Here is a 15,031-nt window from a genome sequence, read left to right as displayed (position 1 = left end):
CCCTAGAAATGGCCCCTCCTGGGATCCTCTCCCGGGCTGACCGCCTGTGTGCCAGAGGTCTCTATCTGCAGCTGCATAGACCATGAAGCAGGTCTGAGCAAGGCCCACAGACCAGGCTGCTCGGGGCGCAGGTGGGGGAGGGAGGAAGCCCCCGGCTCTGGCCTTAGCTCCACCTGCCTGTGGACTGCTGTGGGGGCAGGTGCCAGGGGGCCGGTGCCGAGAGGTGGATGGACACGGCCCCAAAGCCGACACTGACAGGGACGGTGTGAGGACTAGAGGGTTTGAAGGATGCCTTCTGTACCGGGTAAGGCCACTGAGAACCAGGAAACTAGAGCACTGGACAAAAATCCAGGAGGTAATTATCAATGGGCTTTATTTCCTTTCATGTGGTAATACCAGCAGTGTATAGTATCCCGTAAATAAAATATACCGTCAGGAAAGTTCCATTACATATTGTCACTCACACGACATTGTCCTCAACAGAGTATTTTGGCATCTATAACAGTGTCCTGGCATTTGTTTTTTTAAAACCAGGTTCAGATAACATTTTTTTTTTGAACGGTGAAGAATCATCACATTAAAACAAAACACAAAAGCACGAGCCGTCCAGGATAGTTACCAGATGAGGAATGTAGGGAACGAGAGGCAGTGGCGAGCTTCAGATCATTTCGTCAAGAATAAATAGTGATTTGCTGTGAGGGTTCTGCAAAGAACAGCTTGACAGCTTGGCTGCTGCTTGGAAAAATGTTGTCACCGCTGGGCATCAAACCGGTGCCGGTGACCCTGCGGGCTGGCACAGACATGAAAGACTGCCCGCTCTGACACCACCGCCCGGCACAGTTGGCTGTCACGCGTGATGACACAAAGCTGAATAAGGAACCGAACTTTTCTCCTAATACCCCTAAAATAATCAACATTTTTTTTGTTATTGCTATTTCCTTTATAAAGAATATTTGGGGTCTTTGCTACCCAAAAAAAAGGGGGAAAAAAAAGAAACAAAACCCAAGCCCACGCAAAGCTTCACTGCACCATTACTGAAATAAGTAAAATAAAGGCCCTCCCGTTGATCATCGATTTGCTCGAGCGGGCCCAGTAACGTCTCCATTGGAGATTTTGTTGTTACTGTGTTTGGCGTATCGAATACCTCACGGGGAGCAAATGGTGGCTGTAAACTGACTTTGCAGCCTCCGAGTTCTTGAACTCTGACGGAAACAAACTATTGCTGTGTTGTTGAAAATCCCCTTCTGGGTAGCCTGAGAGATGTGCGGTAAGACCATGAATTCATGGGGCAGATGTTTTCTGATGTAACGCCGCAGCTTCGCAGGGAGGGAAATTAAAAAAAAAAAATACTTAATACTGTAAAGGTATCTGCTGTGTTTTGGTTTCTGCAAAAATCGTTTCTACAAATTTGGGGGGGGGAGGGCCGCGAAATGCGTCCAAGTGCATAGTCTTTAAAATGTCCCTGGAGTTCTTCCCTCTGAGGTAAAAGCATCCACGTTTAAGGCTGAAGTTCATGATCAGAACCAGGCGGCCCCCAGGGGTGCCGCGCGCGGGGAGGGCTGGGGGTGTCCCACCTCCCTGTTTCCTAAATGGGGTCTAACTTGATTTTGCTGTTTTTAAAAACCTTCTTCCTTAGGCCACAAAATAAAAGTTGCATTTTTTTCTATGTACTAAATATATACACATATTTAGAAAAATATATAAAAATAAGACAGTAAGAGGCCGCGGGCGGGGGTGCAGCCAGCCCCGAGCCCAGCACACGGCCGGATCTTTGCAAACTGCGGGGCCAGGGGCGGGGAGGTAGCCCCGTGTGCGCATGCGCGAGCCGCAGCTGCTCCCAGAACTCCCCGCGCGGTGCACGTGAGCGGAAGTGTGGCGCCCGGCCCCGCCACACTTTGCAGCTGGAAGGTCGCGGGTTTCTGCAGTCCGTGGGGGCATTGGGGTGGCCGCGCTCTCACCACCCGCGACTCCTCTCGCGAGCTGGTGTCGGGACAGGTTCCCCCCGTGACACTTCGGGGGCGGCTGCAGCGAGAAAGCGGGGGGCGCCCAAGCGCTCTCCGCGCTCCTCGGGCCGGGCCGGGCGCGACGAGGGTCACACGTTGGAGTCCTCGTCCGTCATGCTGGCGCTGGGCGACTGGGCCGCGAAGTCCTTAAACATGTCGTCTTCCTTGAGCATGTGCTGCAGAAGCCAGGGGCGGCGACACGGGCGCCCGTGAGGCCCACGCACACTCCCCACCCCCCAGCGCCGCACCGGACCCCCACGCACCCCGATACGCCCCCAAGCAAGGACCGAGAGGGTTCACGTCGCACGCTCACCGTCAAATTGTTGATGCCTTCGGAGAACGCCCCGATCTGCCTCACGGTCCCTTCGGAGTCTTCCATCTGCCAAGTACACGCCACATTGTGAGAAACACCGGCTCTGTGCATCCCTCCGGCCACCGGGTGTGAAACCCTCGCAACCCAGCGGGGCATCCTGGTGTGCCCACTGCCACACACCGATGTGGCCGGGGCTGCTGAGCCCAAGGTGGAACTGGCCCCTGCGCTGGCAGGCTTCCCTCCTACAGTGCTCTGTGCTATTACAAGCCATCCGCTCTAGGCTTGTTTCTATCTGGGACGTGCTCCTCTCGGCCACCTCCTTCTTTCCCAAACGCGGAGAGAACCCTCAGGGTCTGGGAGTCACCCTGAAACCTCCATAGACTCCGAGAGCTCAGGGTGGACACAGCCCGCCACCAGGGAGTGCCCCGCCTGTCCTCCTGATCCTGATTTGAGGCAGGGAAGAGCAGTGCTGAGACCAACAGGTGGTCACTGAGTTCCCAATCGGACTGGGAAGAAACGGCGTCCAGCTCACCTGCTCGAACCTGTCCAGGTCATCCTCATCATACAGGCGCATGTCCAACCCGGCTTTGAAGCCCTTCTTGGCTGAGCTTCCCGACGCCTGGCCCAGTTCCATCGGACACACATACTCTTCCCCGTCTTCCTGCTTCTTCTTTCTTAGATTCCCGAAGTTGCTGAAGGTAAGTTTCTTTGGCTGTAGGAGAAGGGCAGACAAAACCACGCGGGGCGCTGAGGACCTTCCCAGGACCAAGGCTGTTAGTGACCTCGGCTCGTTCACTCCAGCACACCCAGAAACAGATGATATGGTCTGGGGGATGAAGCCAAAGGCTTCTCAGCACCGAGGAGACCCCAGGGCCGGTATCGCGCTGCAAGGGACATGTCAGTTGGGTGTGGGGGAGACCACATCTGCCTGAAAAGCCAGTACAGTCTCTCTCCACACTCAGCTGGCAGAGGGGGCAGCTTCGGTGTGTAACAGGGATGGAGAAAAGGCGTTTCCGGCTAAACTAAGAACGAGCCCTTCTCGTCTGGGATGGGAGATGCATTCTGAAAGTAGATTTTAGACTGAACATCACAGATCACAGATCATCCTGTTATTCGTCGATTGCCTCGAGCAGGCCCCAGTAACGTCTCCTTCATCCTAGCCCTGAGATTATATTAAAGGCTCTTTAGGAGACTGAACATGATGGCCACTTAATACCTGTATTGCAAACCATAACACCCAGAAGGAGAGAGGCAGTAAAACGGAATGTGCCTGCCACAGAGGTGGGGGGTGGGGAGGACATATTGGGGACATTGGTGATGGAGAATGGGCACTGGTGGAGGGATGGGTATTTGATCATTGTATGACTGAAATGTAATCACGAAAAGTAAGTATCTGTAAATGTATCTCACAGTGTTTCATTAAAAAAATTAAAAAAAAAAAAGGACTAGACCTCCACGGTCTCCTTCAACAGTTTCTTTGGTTTGTTTTGCAGTGCTGGGGGCTGGAACCAAGGCTATCCCCCAGCCATCTCTGACAAGCCTAGTGTGTCCAAGCTTCAGCACACCCCCAGAACAACCAGGACAACTGTGACCCACACTCGGGCACGAGGCAGGGCCTCTGGGCACTGGCCACAGGTGGTGACAGCAGCCCACGTCCGCTCCTTATATCCGTCATCTCCGGTTAAACCAGTGACTCGGCCCAGAGCTAAGTCTTCACAGATACCAGCAGCCCATCTGCAGAACTTGGCAGCCCCCGGGAGATGGGGCGCGGCCGGGTGGGGTCCATCCCGGGGGGGGGGACGACCCACCTTCACTTTGGCGGTGGCGGTTAGCAGCACATACTCGGGCGACTCCATGGCATCGCGCTTCTGGTGCTGGGCCTCGGCGCCGATCAGAAGGTTGAAGTGCGTGGCCAGGTGTCTCCGCAGCAGGGTCTTACTCGGCGGGATGTTCAGTAACTGCGCCATCGTCTCTACGTTAAACCGGGGCTCCAGGACCTGCACGGGGCCAAGGGCACCTTCAGTACGCGGGCGCTGGCGGCTCTGTTGAGCTTTCCTCTTGAGGGCTCTCCGGGCACCCCGCGGGCCATCTGGGGACACCCGTGAGCCGAACCAACAAAGTGGGCACAGCCTGGCCTGCTGTCCAGGCGCAACCTGGCCAGTGCTGCCCTGGCCTCGCGGGGTAGCGGGCAGATAAACTGCACTTGGCAAGGGGTTGGTGCTTTTCTCCTTCCTCCCTGCCCACACGTCACACTGCTATTAGTTCTGGAGTTGATTATAAAGGCCAGGAAAAATAGCCGTTACGCGATCCCATGCGGGATGGTGACCCGAAGCCGAGGGCTGGCAGAGAATAAGCAGCAGGCGTGGCAGGTCCTAGGGGCCGAGCACACCTAGGAATGGGGTGGGGTGGGGCCCCCTCCCCCCAGACAGAAGGCAGAGGAGTTACCATGAGCCCTCCGTGCACGCCGCTGCCCCGGAGGTTGGGCGCGTACTCGGCCAGGTCCACGGAGCGGAGCCACTCCATCACGCGGTGGTTGGTCCACTGCTGCACCTCCTGGGGCGTGATGCTGTTCTGGGGGCGCCAAGAGCCAGTCGGAGCGTCAGCGTGGACGCGGGGCAGCCCAGGGCAGGAGCCCCCCGACCCCAGCCCAGCCGGCCACGTCCCGCCCACTGCAGTCACCTCGTCGGAGGGTCGCCTCCGCAGGCAGTTGGGCTCAAAGCCGTTGATGCGCAGCACCTGGATGGCCCGTTTGATGCTGAGATGGTGCAGCACGCTGACCACCTTCAGGGACAGCAGGTCGTCCTGCGGGGGACGGGGCGCTCAGAGGGGGTCTGCGGGGGGGGGGGGGGTCGTGCCCCAGGAGCCCGCGGGAAGCGGAGCCACAAGACCCTGCGTTCCTGACCCCCAGACGGGCCTCTTCAGGACCACTGCTTGGGCAGCGGAGTTCCACCTGCTTCTCCCTCTCCTGGGACCCGGCAGGGGACAGGGAACCCCAGGGCTGAGAAGCGGGGCAGGCCATGACAAGAGGGCCAGCGGCCCTGACCCGCGCCCAGGCCAAGTCACACAGGACGACGCCAGGCAGGGCTTCTGAGCCGAGGCTCACGACACGGGGAGAGCTAGGAGCACACCCGAGGCCGGCAGTCTCTGCCCTCGTGCCAGTGTGGAGGATGGCATCGGCCAGGGCTGAGGGCAAGGAGAGAGGCACAGCCTACGCCGGCAGAGCAGAGGGCACCGCCACTCTGCAGTCGGGCTTTCACCCTGCGCCCGGGGGCACCACTGCCATTGTGTGAGACACACCAAAACAAACGACTTTATGAGGTGACCGGGCAGGGTCATGATAAGCCCCAGCTCACTCCCAGGCACACCCAGAAAATAAACCCACTTTAGGTGCACCTTACCCATTGGCACATATCTAGGGGTTGGCAAAATAAAAATACAAAATAAAAAGGAGTGAGAAAAATCTGACTAAAACCGTTCTCACTTGTTTTGGTGTATGCAGGGTCGGGGATGGAGTCTGGGATCGCTCGGGCAAGGCAAGGGCGCCGGCCGCTGAGCCCTCACTGGCCGCGGCTCACGGGAGACGCGTCCCCGAGGGTGGCGTTCCCTGTCCCCCCCCGCACACAGCTGGCCCTGCTGGTCAGTGTTGGCATCACGGCTGAGAGAGCCACACCACCGTGGGACGCCGCGTCAGGCTGCATCTGGATCCAGCCTTGGCTCCCGCGTGAAAACAGTCGTTCTGGGCCTTGGGGCCTTGGGGCCAGGCTGTCCGGGTGAAGGTCTTTTACGGCCCTGCGCGCTTTCCATCTGCTCCAAGCCGGTGTTGGCTCCCGTCCCGAGCGGGCAAATATTAACTGAGCTCCCGGCGGCTCTGGGAGCAGTCAAGGGCCAGAGCTCTGGAGGTGGCTGGGCTGTCTCTTCCTGCCACCCCCGCCCCCCGCCGCCAGGTCGAGTGACACATCTCTCAGCTGAGAGCTGGGGGTGGCATGGAGGAGGGGGGTGATCACAGTGCTGACACGCTTCCTGACAGGAGCGGGCACAGGAAGTGTGTGACACGTCCCCGCAAGCAGGGCAGGCCAGACTGTGTCACGCTGGAGACAGACCCATGGGTTGCCCGCCCCACTGCTGGCTGACGGCAGGGAGACGCAGGGCCGGATTCGGCAGAGGCCACTGAGGGCAGTGTCCCACGCAGACACTGACAGAGCCTGCGACAGTGCAGGACGGAGCCCCTCGGCCGGGGGCAGGGAAAGGACAAGGACCTTGTGCCCTTCCCATGCCTGCCGTGCCCTGGCCAGGGCAGGCTGGACAAGCCGGGAGCGCTGGGGCTCTGGGCAGGGGCAGGACACGCCCTGTCGGTGCTGGCCGGACACCAGGAATCCCCTGTCTAAGTGGCAAAGCCTCCGGGTCTGATGACGCTCCCAGAGCAAGGACCCACCCGGCCAACGTGTACACTCCCTGCAAGCCGCTTCTGGAAGCGGATCCTTTAAACCCGGTTTCACGTGGCAGCTGTGGGGTGGGGAGTGTGGTCGGTGGGGTTTTCCACAGGTGGCTGCAGCCCCCGAATTCCTCCAAACAGCGGAGCGGGAAAGAGCAGGAAAGTTCCGTCCCTGAGACCCCCCCCCCCCGCCCCCGGCCCACCTTCCAGCGCCGGGGAGCCGGGCGGGAACGTGGGGGTCTCCTCACTCAGAGAGGGGCGGTCTGCTGTCTCTGCAGCCCGCGGCCACTTACCACCGTCATGTAATGCAGCATCCGCCCGTCCACCCGGCCCTCGTCGAACTGCGTCTTATACTGGGGGAGACCGATGTCATCCAGCCACCCTGACGGGGACGAACCCGGGATGAGCGGGAGCAACCGAGGGGCCATGCGCCCTCCCCCACCCCGCCCCGCTCACTCATCGGTCACGCCTGCATCCCCACATCGCTCACTCGGTCATTCACACCCCCACCCCACCCCGAGCTCCTACTCGTCACCCAGTTGAAGTCCAGCTTCCCGTGGTTGGTCTCCTCCTCCGAGCCCAGGGCCTGCAGCGCCAGCTGCAGTTTCTTCCGGTGAAGCGAATGTTTGATCCCCAGCTCCTGCAACGAGGGCGACGGCGGCGTCCTGGCTCTGACCAGTCGGCTCGGGGCCCACTCCCTCGCAGGCACCCAGGGCTCTCTGCGGGCTTGGCGGGTGCCCCGACTCGCCAAGGCCCCAGCGGGCACACGCAGGGAGCCAGGCACGCTGGGGTGGCTCGGGGGCTCTGTGCTGGCTCGGAATGAAACAAACGTCCAGCTACTGGACATACAGACGCGGGGAAGGACTCTCTCCCTCACAGAGCGCATGCAGCACTGCAGTGGGTCGGGGAAAACCGCCCCGTGATGCTGAGGGCGTCTCCTCGGGCCCCACGGCTGCTCAGTACGACGCCACGTGGCTCACGGGCGCTGCTGGGGGTCACCACAACCGACCCGTCCTTTGACGCATGGCCGGTCCGACACTCGCCCACCAACACGGGTTCTCCCTAGCCGCCTTCCCGGGGCCGCCCCAGCCCCCACCCAGGAAACGCCGCCCCCCCCCCCCCCTCACCTTCTCCAGGTCCTGCGGGGACGCCTGCAGCAGCGTCTGGCCCGAGACGATCCAGTGCCTGCCGGCGCTCAGGTAGCAGCCCAGACCCTGCGCGCCCAGCCAGCTGCACACCTGCTCCTTGGTCCACTTGGCGAACGGCATGTCCAGGTCGCTGGGGAGGGAGAGATGTGCCGTGGCGTTCTGGCCAGTCACTGTGGCGCCCCGGCGAGGGGCAGGGAAGGGGGCAGACCCCAAGCAGGAGACCTGCCTGGGTGGCCGGGAGGCCCTGTCCAGTGGGGGCTAAGTCTGGTCGAATTCTAGCTTCTCTCCAGAGCGCCCCCCCACCCCCCGCAGTGGGTGAGATCAAAGCAAATCTCTTCAAGCTACACCTGGCAGTGCTTTGGGGTTACTCCTGGGCCTGTGCTCAGGGCGCACTCCTGGCAGTGCTCGGGGGGACCCTAGGTGGTCCCAGAATCAAGAGGGGGTGAGCGGTGTGTGAGGCGAGCCTGTTAACTCCTTTTCTATTTCTCTGAGCTTCCCCTTTCTTTTACTTTGACATGCAGTGTTCCAGTCTGGGAGAAAATGGAGATGGAGGAGCTTTACTGTGTGGGGGTCAAGGACCCGAGGGTCTCTTCTGTGGACGAGAAGGTGCAGCCGCCAGGGTGGAGGCTGGAGGCGGCCCAGGAGTGTCTCAAAGTGCCTCTACCGCGTCCATTAGTGCTCACGCCGGGGGCACGGTCACTGCTTGCTGGACACCGGAACACGAGCCTCTCAGCCACACTCAAGACGGGGAAGTGGGGCTCCGATCACCCAGCCAGGAGCAAGCGGGCACCGAGGCCGGCTCCACACAGCCCAATGCAAGGAGCTACTCTGATTTTTCAGCGATGAGGGGGCTAGTTTGGGGCCTGACCTGGCGGTGCTCAGGGGCCCTGTGTGGTGCTGGCACTGGGCACGGGTTGGCGGTCCTCAACCCTGTACTCTCTCTCGGCACCGCAAGAAGCTATTTTTTTTGTTTTGTTTTTGGGCCCCACCCAGGGGTGCTCAGGGCTCAGCCCTGGCTCTATGCTCAGGAATCACTCCTGGTGGGCTCGGGGGACCACATAGGGTGCTGGGGACGGAACCACGTTAGCTGCATGCAGGCGAGCGCCTTACCCGCTGTCCCAAGGCGGTGCTGGGGATGGAACCCGGACCCCTGCCCAGCCCTTTGGGCCGACCTCCTGCCCGCCTCCCCCATAACCACACCGGCACCCCCTCCCGGGGTCAGGCTGCCGGCCACTGGGGCTGACTGTGGGAGACAGTCGGGACCTTGCACTCTTCTGGGGCTGCTCTCAGCCGGCCCCGAGAGCGCTGACTTGGGGGACCCGGGGGGCTCAGACAGGGGGGCCGCCTCACCTGTTGGACTGCCCCAGATCCCGAGACCAGCCCAGCCGGGGCCCCGCGGTGGCCCTCGTGCCCCCTCTCTTGAATTCCGGCTCGGACATGTCCTCTGGGTTGAAGGTGGTGGACTGGCTCCGCCTGAGCCTGCAGGAGACACAGCAATGGTCAGGCCCGAGCAGTCTCGGGCCAGCTAATCACCCGTCGGTGTGGACAGACATCTGAGTGCCAGGGAGGGACATTCACAGCCGGGTCAGGGCCGAGTGGCCTCGGGCCCAGCTCATCTCCACCTGTCGGCGTGGACAGACGCCTGAGTGCCAGGAGGGACGTTCACAGTGTTTTGCTTTCTGTCTGTCTGTCTGTCTGTCTGTCTGGGGGCCATACCTGGCCATGCGCAGGGGCTGCTTCTGGCTCTGGGCTTGGCGGGGATCGAACCCAGGCCGCCAGCCAAGCCCGCACTCAGCCCCTGAGCTGTGTCCCCAGCCCAGACATTCAAACTTAGACTTTGCCAGTGACCCCCGAAACCCACCTCCCTTCCTTCAGAGGCACCTTCCCCCCCCCAGCACCCTGCCCCCTGGACGGGGGCCACCCGGACGCCCCAAGGCTCACCTGCCGAAGAGCTTCATGAGGCCTCGGGATTTCTTCCTGGCGTCCGGAGACGTGGGCGTCATCTGGAAGGGGCTGCCCACCTGGGGCCCTCTGGGCCGAGAAGACCTCCCGGCCAGGTCCAGGCGCTCAGTCGTCTCCTGTTCCGTGTCGGCTGCCCACACAGGACACAAGCGCCGTGAGATCACAGGCAGGCCACAGACGCGACCAGAAGCAGATGCCAACCCCTGCTGGTCTCAGCGACACTCCGAGTCCCTCTGCTGTCTATTCTATAAATCACTGATTTACAAATACCAGCCTAAAAAAATAACGGAAGCGGAGCCCACGGGTCCCCACTATCTGTCAGAGCGGCAGAGCGGGGGCGTTGGAGGGCCCCCCCAGCTCCCAGCACCTGGTTCCTACGCAAAGAGCGTCTGACTCTGCCGTGGATGCCTCCTGCCTCCTCCCTCGGATCAGCTTCCCTCGGATAAACGCCCCTTTCTGGCTGGCCCCCTCAGGTTCCCATGCTCACTTCAGCCATCCCTAGATCCTCTTTGAGCCGACGCCCCTCCACGGCCTAGCAGCCTGGCCCCGGACCCCAGCGTGCTTGGCTCAAGAAGCCAACTCTCGCGAGGCCCACGTTTTCACTGAGTCTGACCCCAGTTCATCTTCCTTTTCTTGTCTTGGGTCACACCCAGTGGTACCCAGGGGTTCCTCCTAGCTCTGTGCTCAGGGCTCACTCCTGGTGGGGCTCAGGGGGCCCTAGGAGATGCCGGGGATTGAACCCGGGGCCTCTGTGTGCAGGACAAGCACCTGCCCCTCAGAGTATGATTCTGGCCCTGTGACTGAATGTTCTCCCGTCATTTCCTTTCCGTCTCCCCCCTGTGGCACTATCCTAGCAGGGCTGCACCACAGCGGGCCTTTAGTCCAGAAACTGACTCTCGTGCGGCCGGAGTGGAGAAAGAGCAGGTCTGCGTGGAGCTTCTCCCCACGAGCCCCCTGCCCGCCCGCTGGGGCTGCCTCACAGGAGACTACCTGCCTGGCCAGTGCCAACCCCCAAGTGGCAACCCTCTCTCCCGAACGGACGGACAGTGTGGCACGGGCAACGCTAGGGCTGGTGCTCCCCCGGGGCCACGCTGAGGTCACTTTCCCGAGGGCGCGTAAGCGGCAACAGGAAGTGTCTCGGCAGGAGGACAAAGCGGCAGAAGTCGCTTTCGCTACGAAGCAGAGCGGTGGCGGTTCGTTATGCCAAGCAGCGTTCGCCTCCCGGCACCGACGTGGCGTCCAAGGAGGATGCAGACGCTGGGGGGCGCTGTCTGGCCCCGCCGGCGAGGGGGACCCGGGGGCCACAGGGAGCAGCCACCTCACTGGTGCTCGTGCCAGGGGCGTGGGGCTCCGCGCAGTGGACGGGGGAGAACCAAGAAGCCCACGGGACCCTCCCCTCGAATCCCACGGTCCCCTGCGAAGCGTGGCCTGTGTCTTCTTCCCCTGAGAAGGTCTGACAGCTGTGCTGGGCGGGAACATAGGGGCCGCATGCAGACGTGCATCTCCCGGCCAGCCCCGCGCCCGCACGGCCTGGCGGTCTGGGAGGGGTTTGTTCGTAAAGTGACGACCCTTTGAGGAGGGAACAGGGTTCCCCCTGACATTGCCTGTTCTCCCTTGGGCATCTCCTGTGTCTCCTCCACTGTCTAAACAACAAAACATCCTAACAGTCGATCTGAACAACAAAATTATAAAACGTCCTGACAGTCTGAATGACAAAATGTCCTAACAGTCGGCCTGAACAATGAAACGCCCTAACAGTCGGTCTCAACTACACAATGTTCTAACAGTTGGCCCTAACCGTTGGTCCTAACAGCCGGTCTGAACAATGAAACGCCTAACAGGCGATCTGAACATCAAAATGTTCTAACAGTCGGCCCTAACAGCCAGCCCTAGTAGTCAATCTGAACAGCAATATATCCTAACAGTCAGTCCGACATGAAATGTCCTACAGTCAGTCTAAACAATGAAACGTCCCAACAGTCAGTGTGAACAACAAAACAACAAAACATCCGAACAGTCTGAATGACAAAACGTTCTAATAGTCGGTCTGAACAACAAAACAACAAAACAACAAAATATCCTAACAGTCGGCCTGAACAACAAAAAGTTCTAACAGTCGGCCCTAACAGTTGGCCCTAACAGTCGGTCTGAACAATAAAACGCCTTAACAGTTGGTGTGAACAACAAAACTTCCTAACAGTTGGTCTGAACAACAAAATGTCCCAACAGTCGGCCCTAGAAGTCAGCCCTAACAGTCAATCACAACAGTGATACATCCTAACAGTCAGTCTGAACAACAAAACGTCCTAACAGGCGATCTGAACAACAAAATGTTCTAAGAGTCGGCCCTAACAGTTGGTCCTGACAGTCGGCCTGAACAGTGAAACATCCTAACAGTCGGTCTGAACAACGAAATGCCTTAACAGTCAGTCTGAACAACAAAACGCCCTAACAGGTGATCTGAACATCAAAATGTTCTAACAGTCGGCCCTAGCAGCCAGCCCTAGTAGTCAATCTGAACCGCAATATATCCTAACAGTCAGTCTGACATGAAATGTCCTACAGTCAGTCTAAACAATGAAACGTCCTAACAGTCAGTGTGAACAACAAAACAACAAAACAACAAAATATCCTAACAGTCGGTCTGAACAACAAAATGTTCTAACAGTCGGCCCTAACAGTTGGCCCTAACAGTCAGTCTGAACAATAAAACGCCTTAACAGTTGGTGTGAACAACAAAACTTCCTAACAGTTGGTCTGAACAACAAAATGTCCCAACAGTCGGCCCTAAAAGTCAGCCCTAACAGTCGATCACAACAGTGATACATCCTAACAGTCAGTCTGACAATGAAATGTCCTAACAGTCAGTCTGAACAACAAAACGTCCTAACAGGCGGTCTGAACAACGAAATGTTCTAACAGTCGGCCCTAACAGTTGGTCCTGACAGTAGGCCTGAACAGTGAAACATCCTAACAGTCGGTCTGAACAACAAAATGTTCTAAGAGTCGGCCCTAACAGTTGGTCCTAACAGTCGGCCTGAACAGTGATACATCCTAATAGTAGGTCTGAACAACGAAATGCCTTAACAGTCAGTCTGAACAACAAAACGCCCTAACAGGCAATCTGAACAACAAAATGCTCTAACAGTCGGCCCTAACGGTCGGTCTGAACAGCGAAATGTCCCAACAGCTGGTCTGAACCAGAAAATGCTCTCCCAGTCGGCCCTAACAGCCGGTTTGCAGCCGCCGAGGCGTCCCGGCGCCCGCCGCTGGCTACCAACGGCGGGGCCCCAGCGAGGACGCGGGGCCGGCGTGGCACGGGCACTGCTGGGCCCTCGTCAGCAGCATCGTTAGGGCAGCAGGCGGGAAGCAGAGGCTCGACAGGGAGCAGCGGGAGGGAGCACTCCGGAGAGAGCACTCCGTCCTCGGGGGCCGTGAGCACTGTCAGGGAGGCCAGAGGCCAAGGGCAGGGCGAGCGGTGGGGACGGCACTGCCCACACTGGCATGCAGGTACGGTACCTAAGGTGGGCGCGCTGGCGCTGCGCTCACGGTCTTCAGACAGCCCCCAGAGCACACAACCGCACAGCCCATGGAGAGAACACAGGGACACGATGAAACACAGCCGACGTCCACTCACGGGAAACACGGGGACGGCGGGCAGGACAGTGGGGACAGACAGTGGGGGACACACGGGGGGAGGGGCAGGCCCAGATGGAGGTGGACAGTGGGGGACAGAGTGGGGGCAGACGAGGGAGAGGCCCCGATGGGGGTGGACAGTCGGGGAGGCAGGCCCACCGTGCTCCCCTGACCCCTGGTGCTGGGCCCCAGAGCGGAGCGTCTCCCGAGCCGGGAGGTGGCCATCGGGAAGTCAGGCGACCACGGCTCCCTCTGAGCAGGGCCGGGTGTGGAGCAGAATCCATGGGTGGTGTTTTGCCCACTTTCCCCTTTCTAATTTGGGGGGAGGGGCCCCACCCGGCGGGGCTTTGGGGATGGTGCACGGTCTCAGATTGAACCCAGCTGGCACACGTGAGGCCAGAGCCCCCCGCTTTTCCATGAGACTAAGAACGGGCCCAGGGAGGGGGCCAGGTGGCCCCGACGTACCCAGATTAGGGGCACTGGCCGTCCTCTTGTTACTCCGGATCTTAAAGAAGCCACGGCCGAAGGACGATCTGGCCTTGCGCGTGCCGAAGGGGCTGTCGTCCAAGGTGGCCGCGTGGCCCGGTGCCCTGGGAGGGAGCTTCCTAGGCGGGCTGCCCTCCTCGGTGGCCTTGGCCTGCGGGGAAGAAGAGCTCCTGGTCAGGGCCACATGGCCGCATTTCACAGCATCCCTGAGCCAACGCGGGGCAGAACAGCTGCTGCAGAGAGGCGCTCGTGAAAGGCCACCCATGGGTGCACCACGGGCTCGCCCACGAGACCACGTGGACTCGAATCCCATCTCCATCCGCCTAAGCCCTGCATCTTGGCCTGGGGTGAGAGTGCAGACGGGCAGCCTGTTCACTCTCCCGTGCGGGGCTGAGCTTAGACGCGGCCGCCCCACACCCCCCTGGCCGGCCCTCGTGCTCCCACACTGCGGGGTGAGGTGACGTTACGCCACGACTTGAAACGAACGTCCTCTGCAGAGTACTCGTGGGTGCTCGTCACAGACGAATCACAGCAGAACTCAGACCCAGTCGGCAGCTGTTTGGAAGAGGCTGTTCGTGGGACTCGAATCTACCAGCCCCAATGCCCTGTGACCCCCTTTCCGACTCACTCAGAGCTCGGGGCACGGTGAGTGGGGGCTCCCATGGGTGACATCACAGCCCCTTCAGAAGCGGCTCCCCAACGCCGAAGCTTCTCCAGAAACTTCGAGGGCCCCGATCTACACTCCCGACTCTCCCATGCCAGCGCCCGGGCCCCTGGGGGCTGCTGTCTGGTCTGGGCTCTGCCCAAGACCCTCGCTCTGCCCTGACATCTCCGCCAAGCAGGGCGGCGAGAAGCGGGCGAGGCGGGCTGGGCGGCGACGAGGTCGCCCCGTGCCCACTTTGGCTGAGCGGTTTGGAAGGCTGGTGGGGCTGTGTCCACGGAGGGGGCCGCCCGTCGGAGAGGCAGACGCCGCCCCCGCGCTGCGCCCGGGAGGAGGAGCCTGACCGCTCCAGGGCGAGGGACGGAGACCAGAGGGGCGGGAGGCTGCGTC

At 60.3% G+C, this 15,031-nt stretch overlaps 1 protein-coding gene across 5 annotated transcripts in view; it reads right to left on the bottom strand.

Moving 5' to 3' along the window:
• Nucleotides 1–349: 349 nt before the first annotated feature.
• PPFIBP1 (PPFIA binding protein 1) overlaps nucleotides 350–15,031 on the bottom strand; it is a 70,324-nt gene continuing 55,642 nt past the window's right edge. For 4 of the 5 annotated variants that reach the window (XM_056134573.1, XM_056134574.1, XM_056134575.1 and 1 more), the window contains 13 exons: nucleotides 13,960–14,131; nucleotides 13,378–13,410; nucleotides 9,838–9,988; nucleotides 9,247–9,375; nucleotides 7,876–8,026; nucleotides 7,277–7,388; nucleotides 7,042–7,130; nucleotides 4,996–5,118; nucleotides 4,762–4,887; nucleotides 4,125–4,313; nucleotides 2,849–3,028; nucleotides 2,317–2,382; nucleotides 350–2,179 (listed from right to left, as the gene is read on the bottom strand). In XM_056134573.1, coding sequence (XP_055990548.1) covers nucleotides 2,093–2,179; nucleotides 2,317–2,382; nucleotides 2,849–3,028; nucleotides 4,125–4,313; nucleotides 4,762–4,887; nucleotides 4,996–5,118; nucleotides 7,042–7,130; nucleotides 7,277–7,388; nucleotides 7,876–8,026; nucleotides 9,247–9,375; nucleotides 9,838–9,988; nucleotides 13,378–13,410; nucleotides 13,960–14,131 — 1,608 coding nt within the window. In that variant the 3' untranslated portion in view covers nucleotides 350–2,092. The remainder of the gene's footprint in view (nucleotides 2,180–2,316; nucleotides 2,383–2,848; nucleotides 3,029–4,124; nucleotides 4,314–4,761; nucleotides 4,888–4,995; nucleotides 5,119–7,041; nucleotides 7,131–7,276; nucleotides 7,389–7,875; nucleotides 8,027–9,246; nucleotides 9,376–9,837; nucleotides 9,989–13,377; nucleotides 13,411–13,959; nucleotides 14,132–15,031) is intronic. The other variant, XM_056134577.1, reaches the window with a different exon arrangement.

The sequence above is a fragment of the Sorex fumeus genome, unplaced genomic scaffold (genome assembly GCF_029834395.1).
Source record: "Sorex fumeus unplaced genomic scaffold, SorFum_2.1 ptg000100l, whole genome shotgun sequence".
In the NCBI taxonomy this organism is placed as follows: domain Eukaryota; kingdom Metazoa; phylum Chordata; class Mammalia; order Eulipotyphla; family Soricidae; genus Sorex; species Sorex fumeus.
The sequence above is the reverse complement of the archived record's forward strand: the minus strand, read 5'-3'. Positions and strand labels throughout refer to the sequence as shown.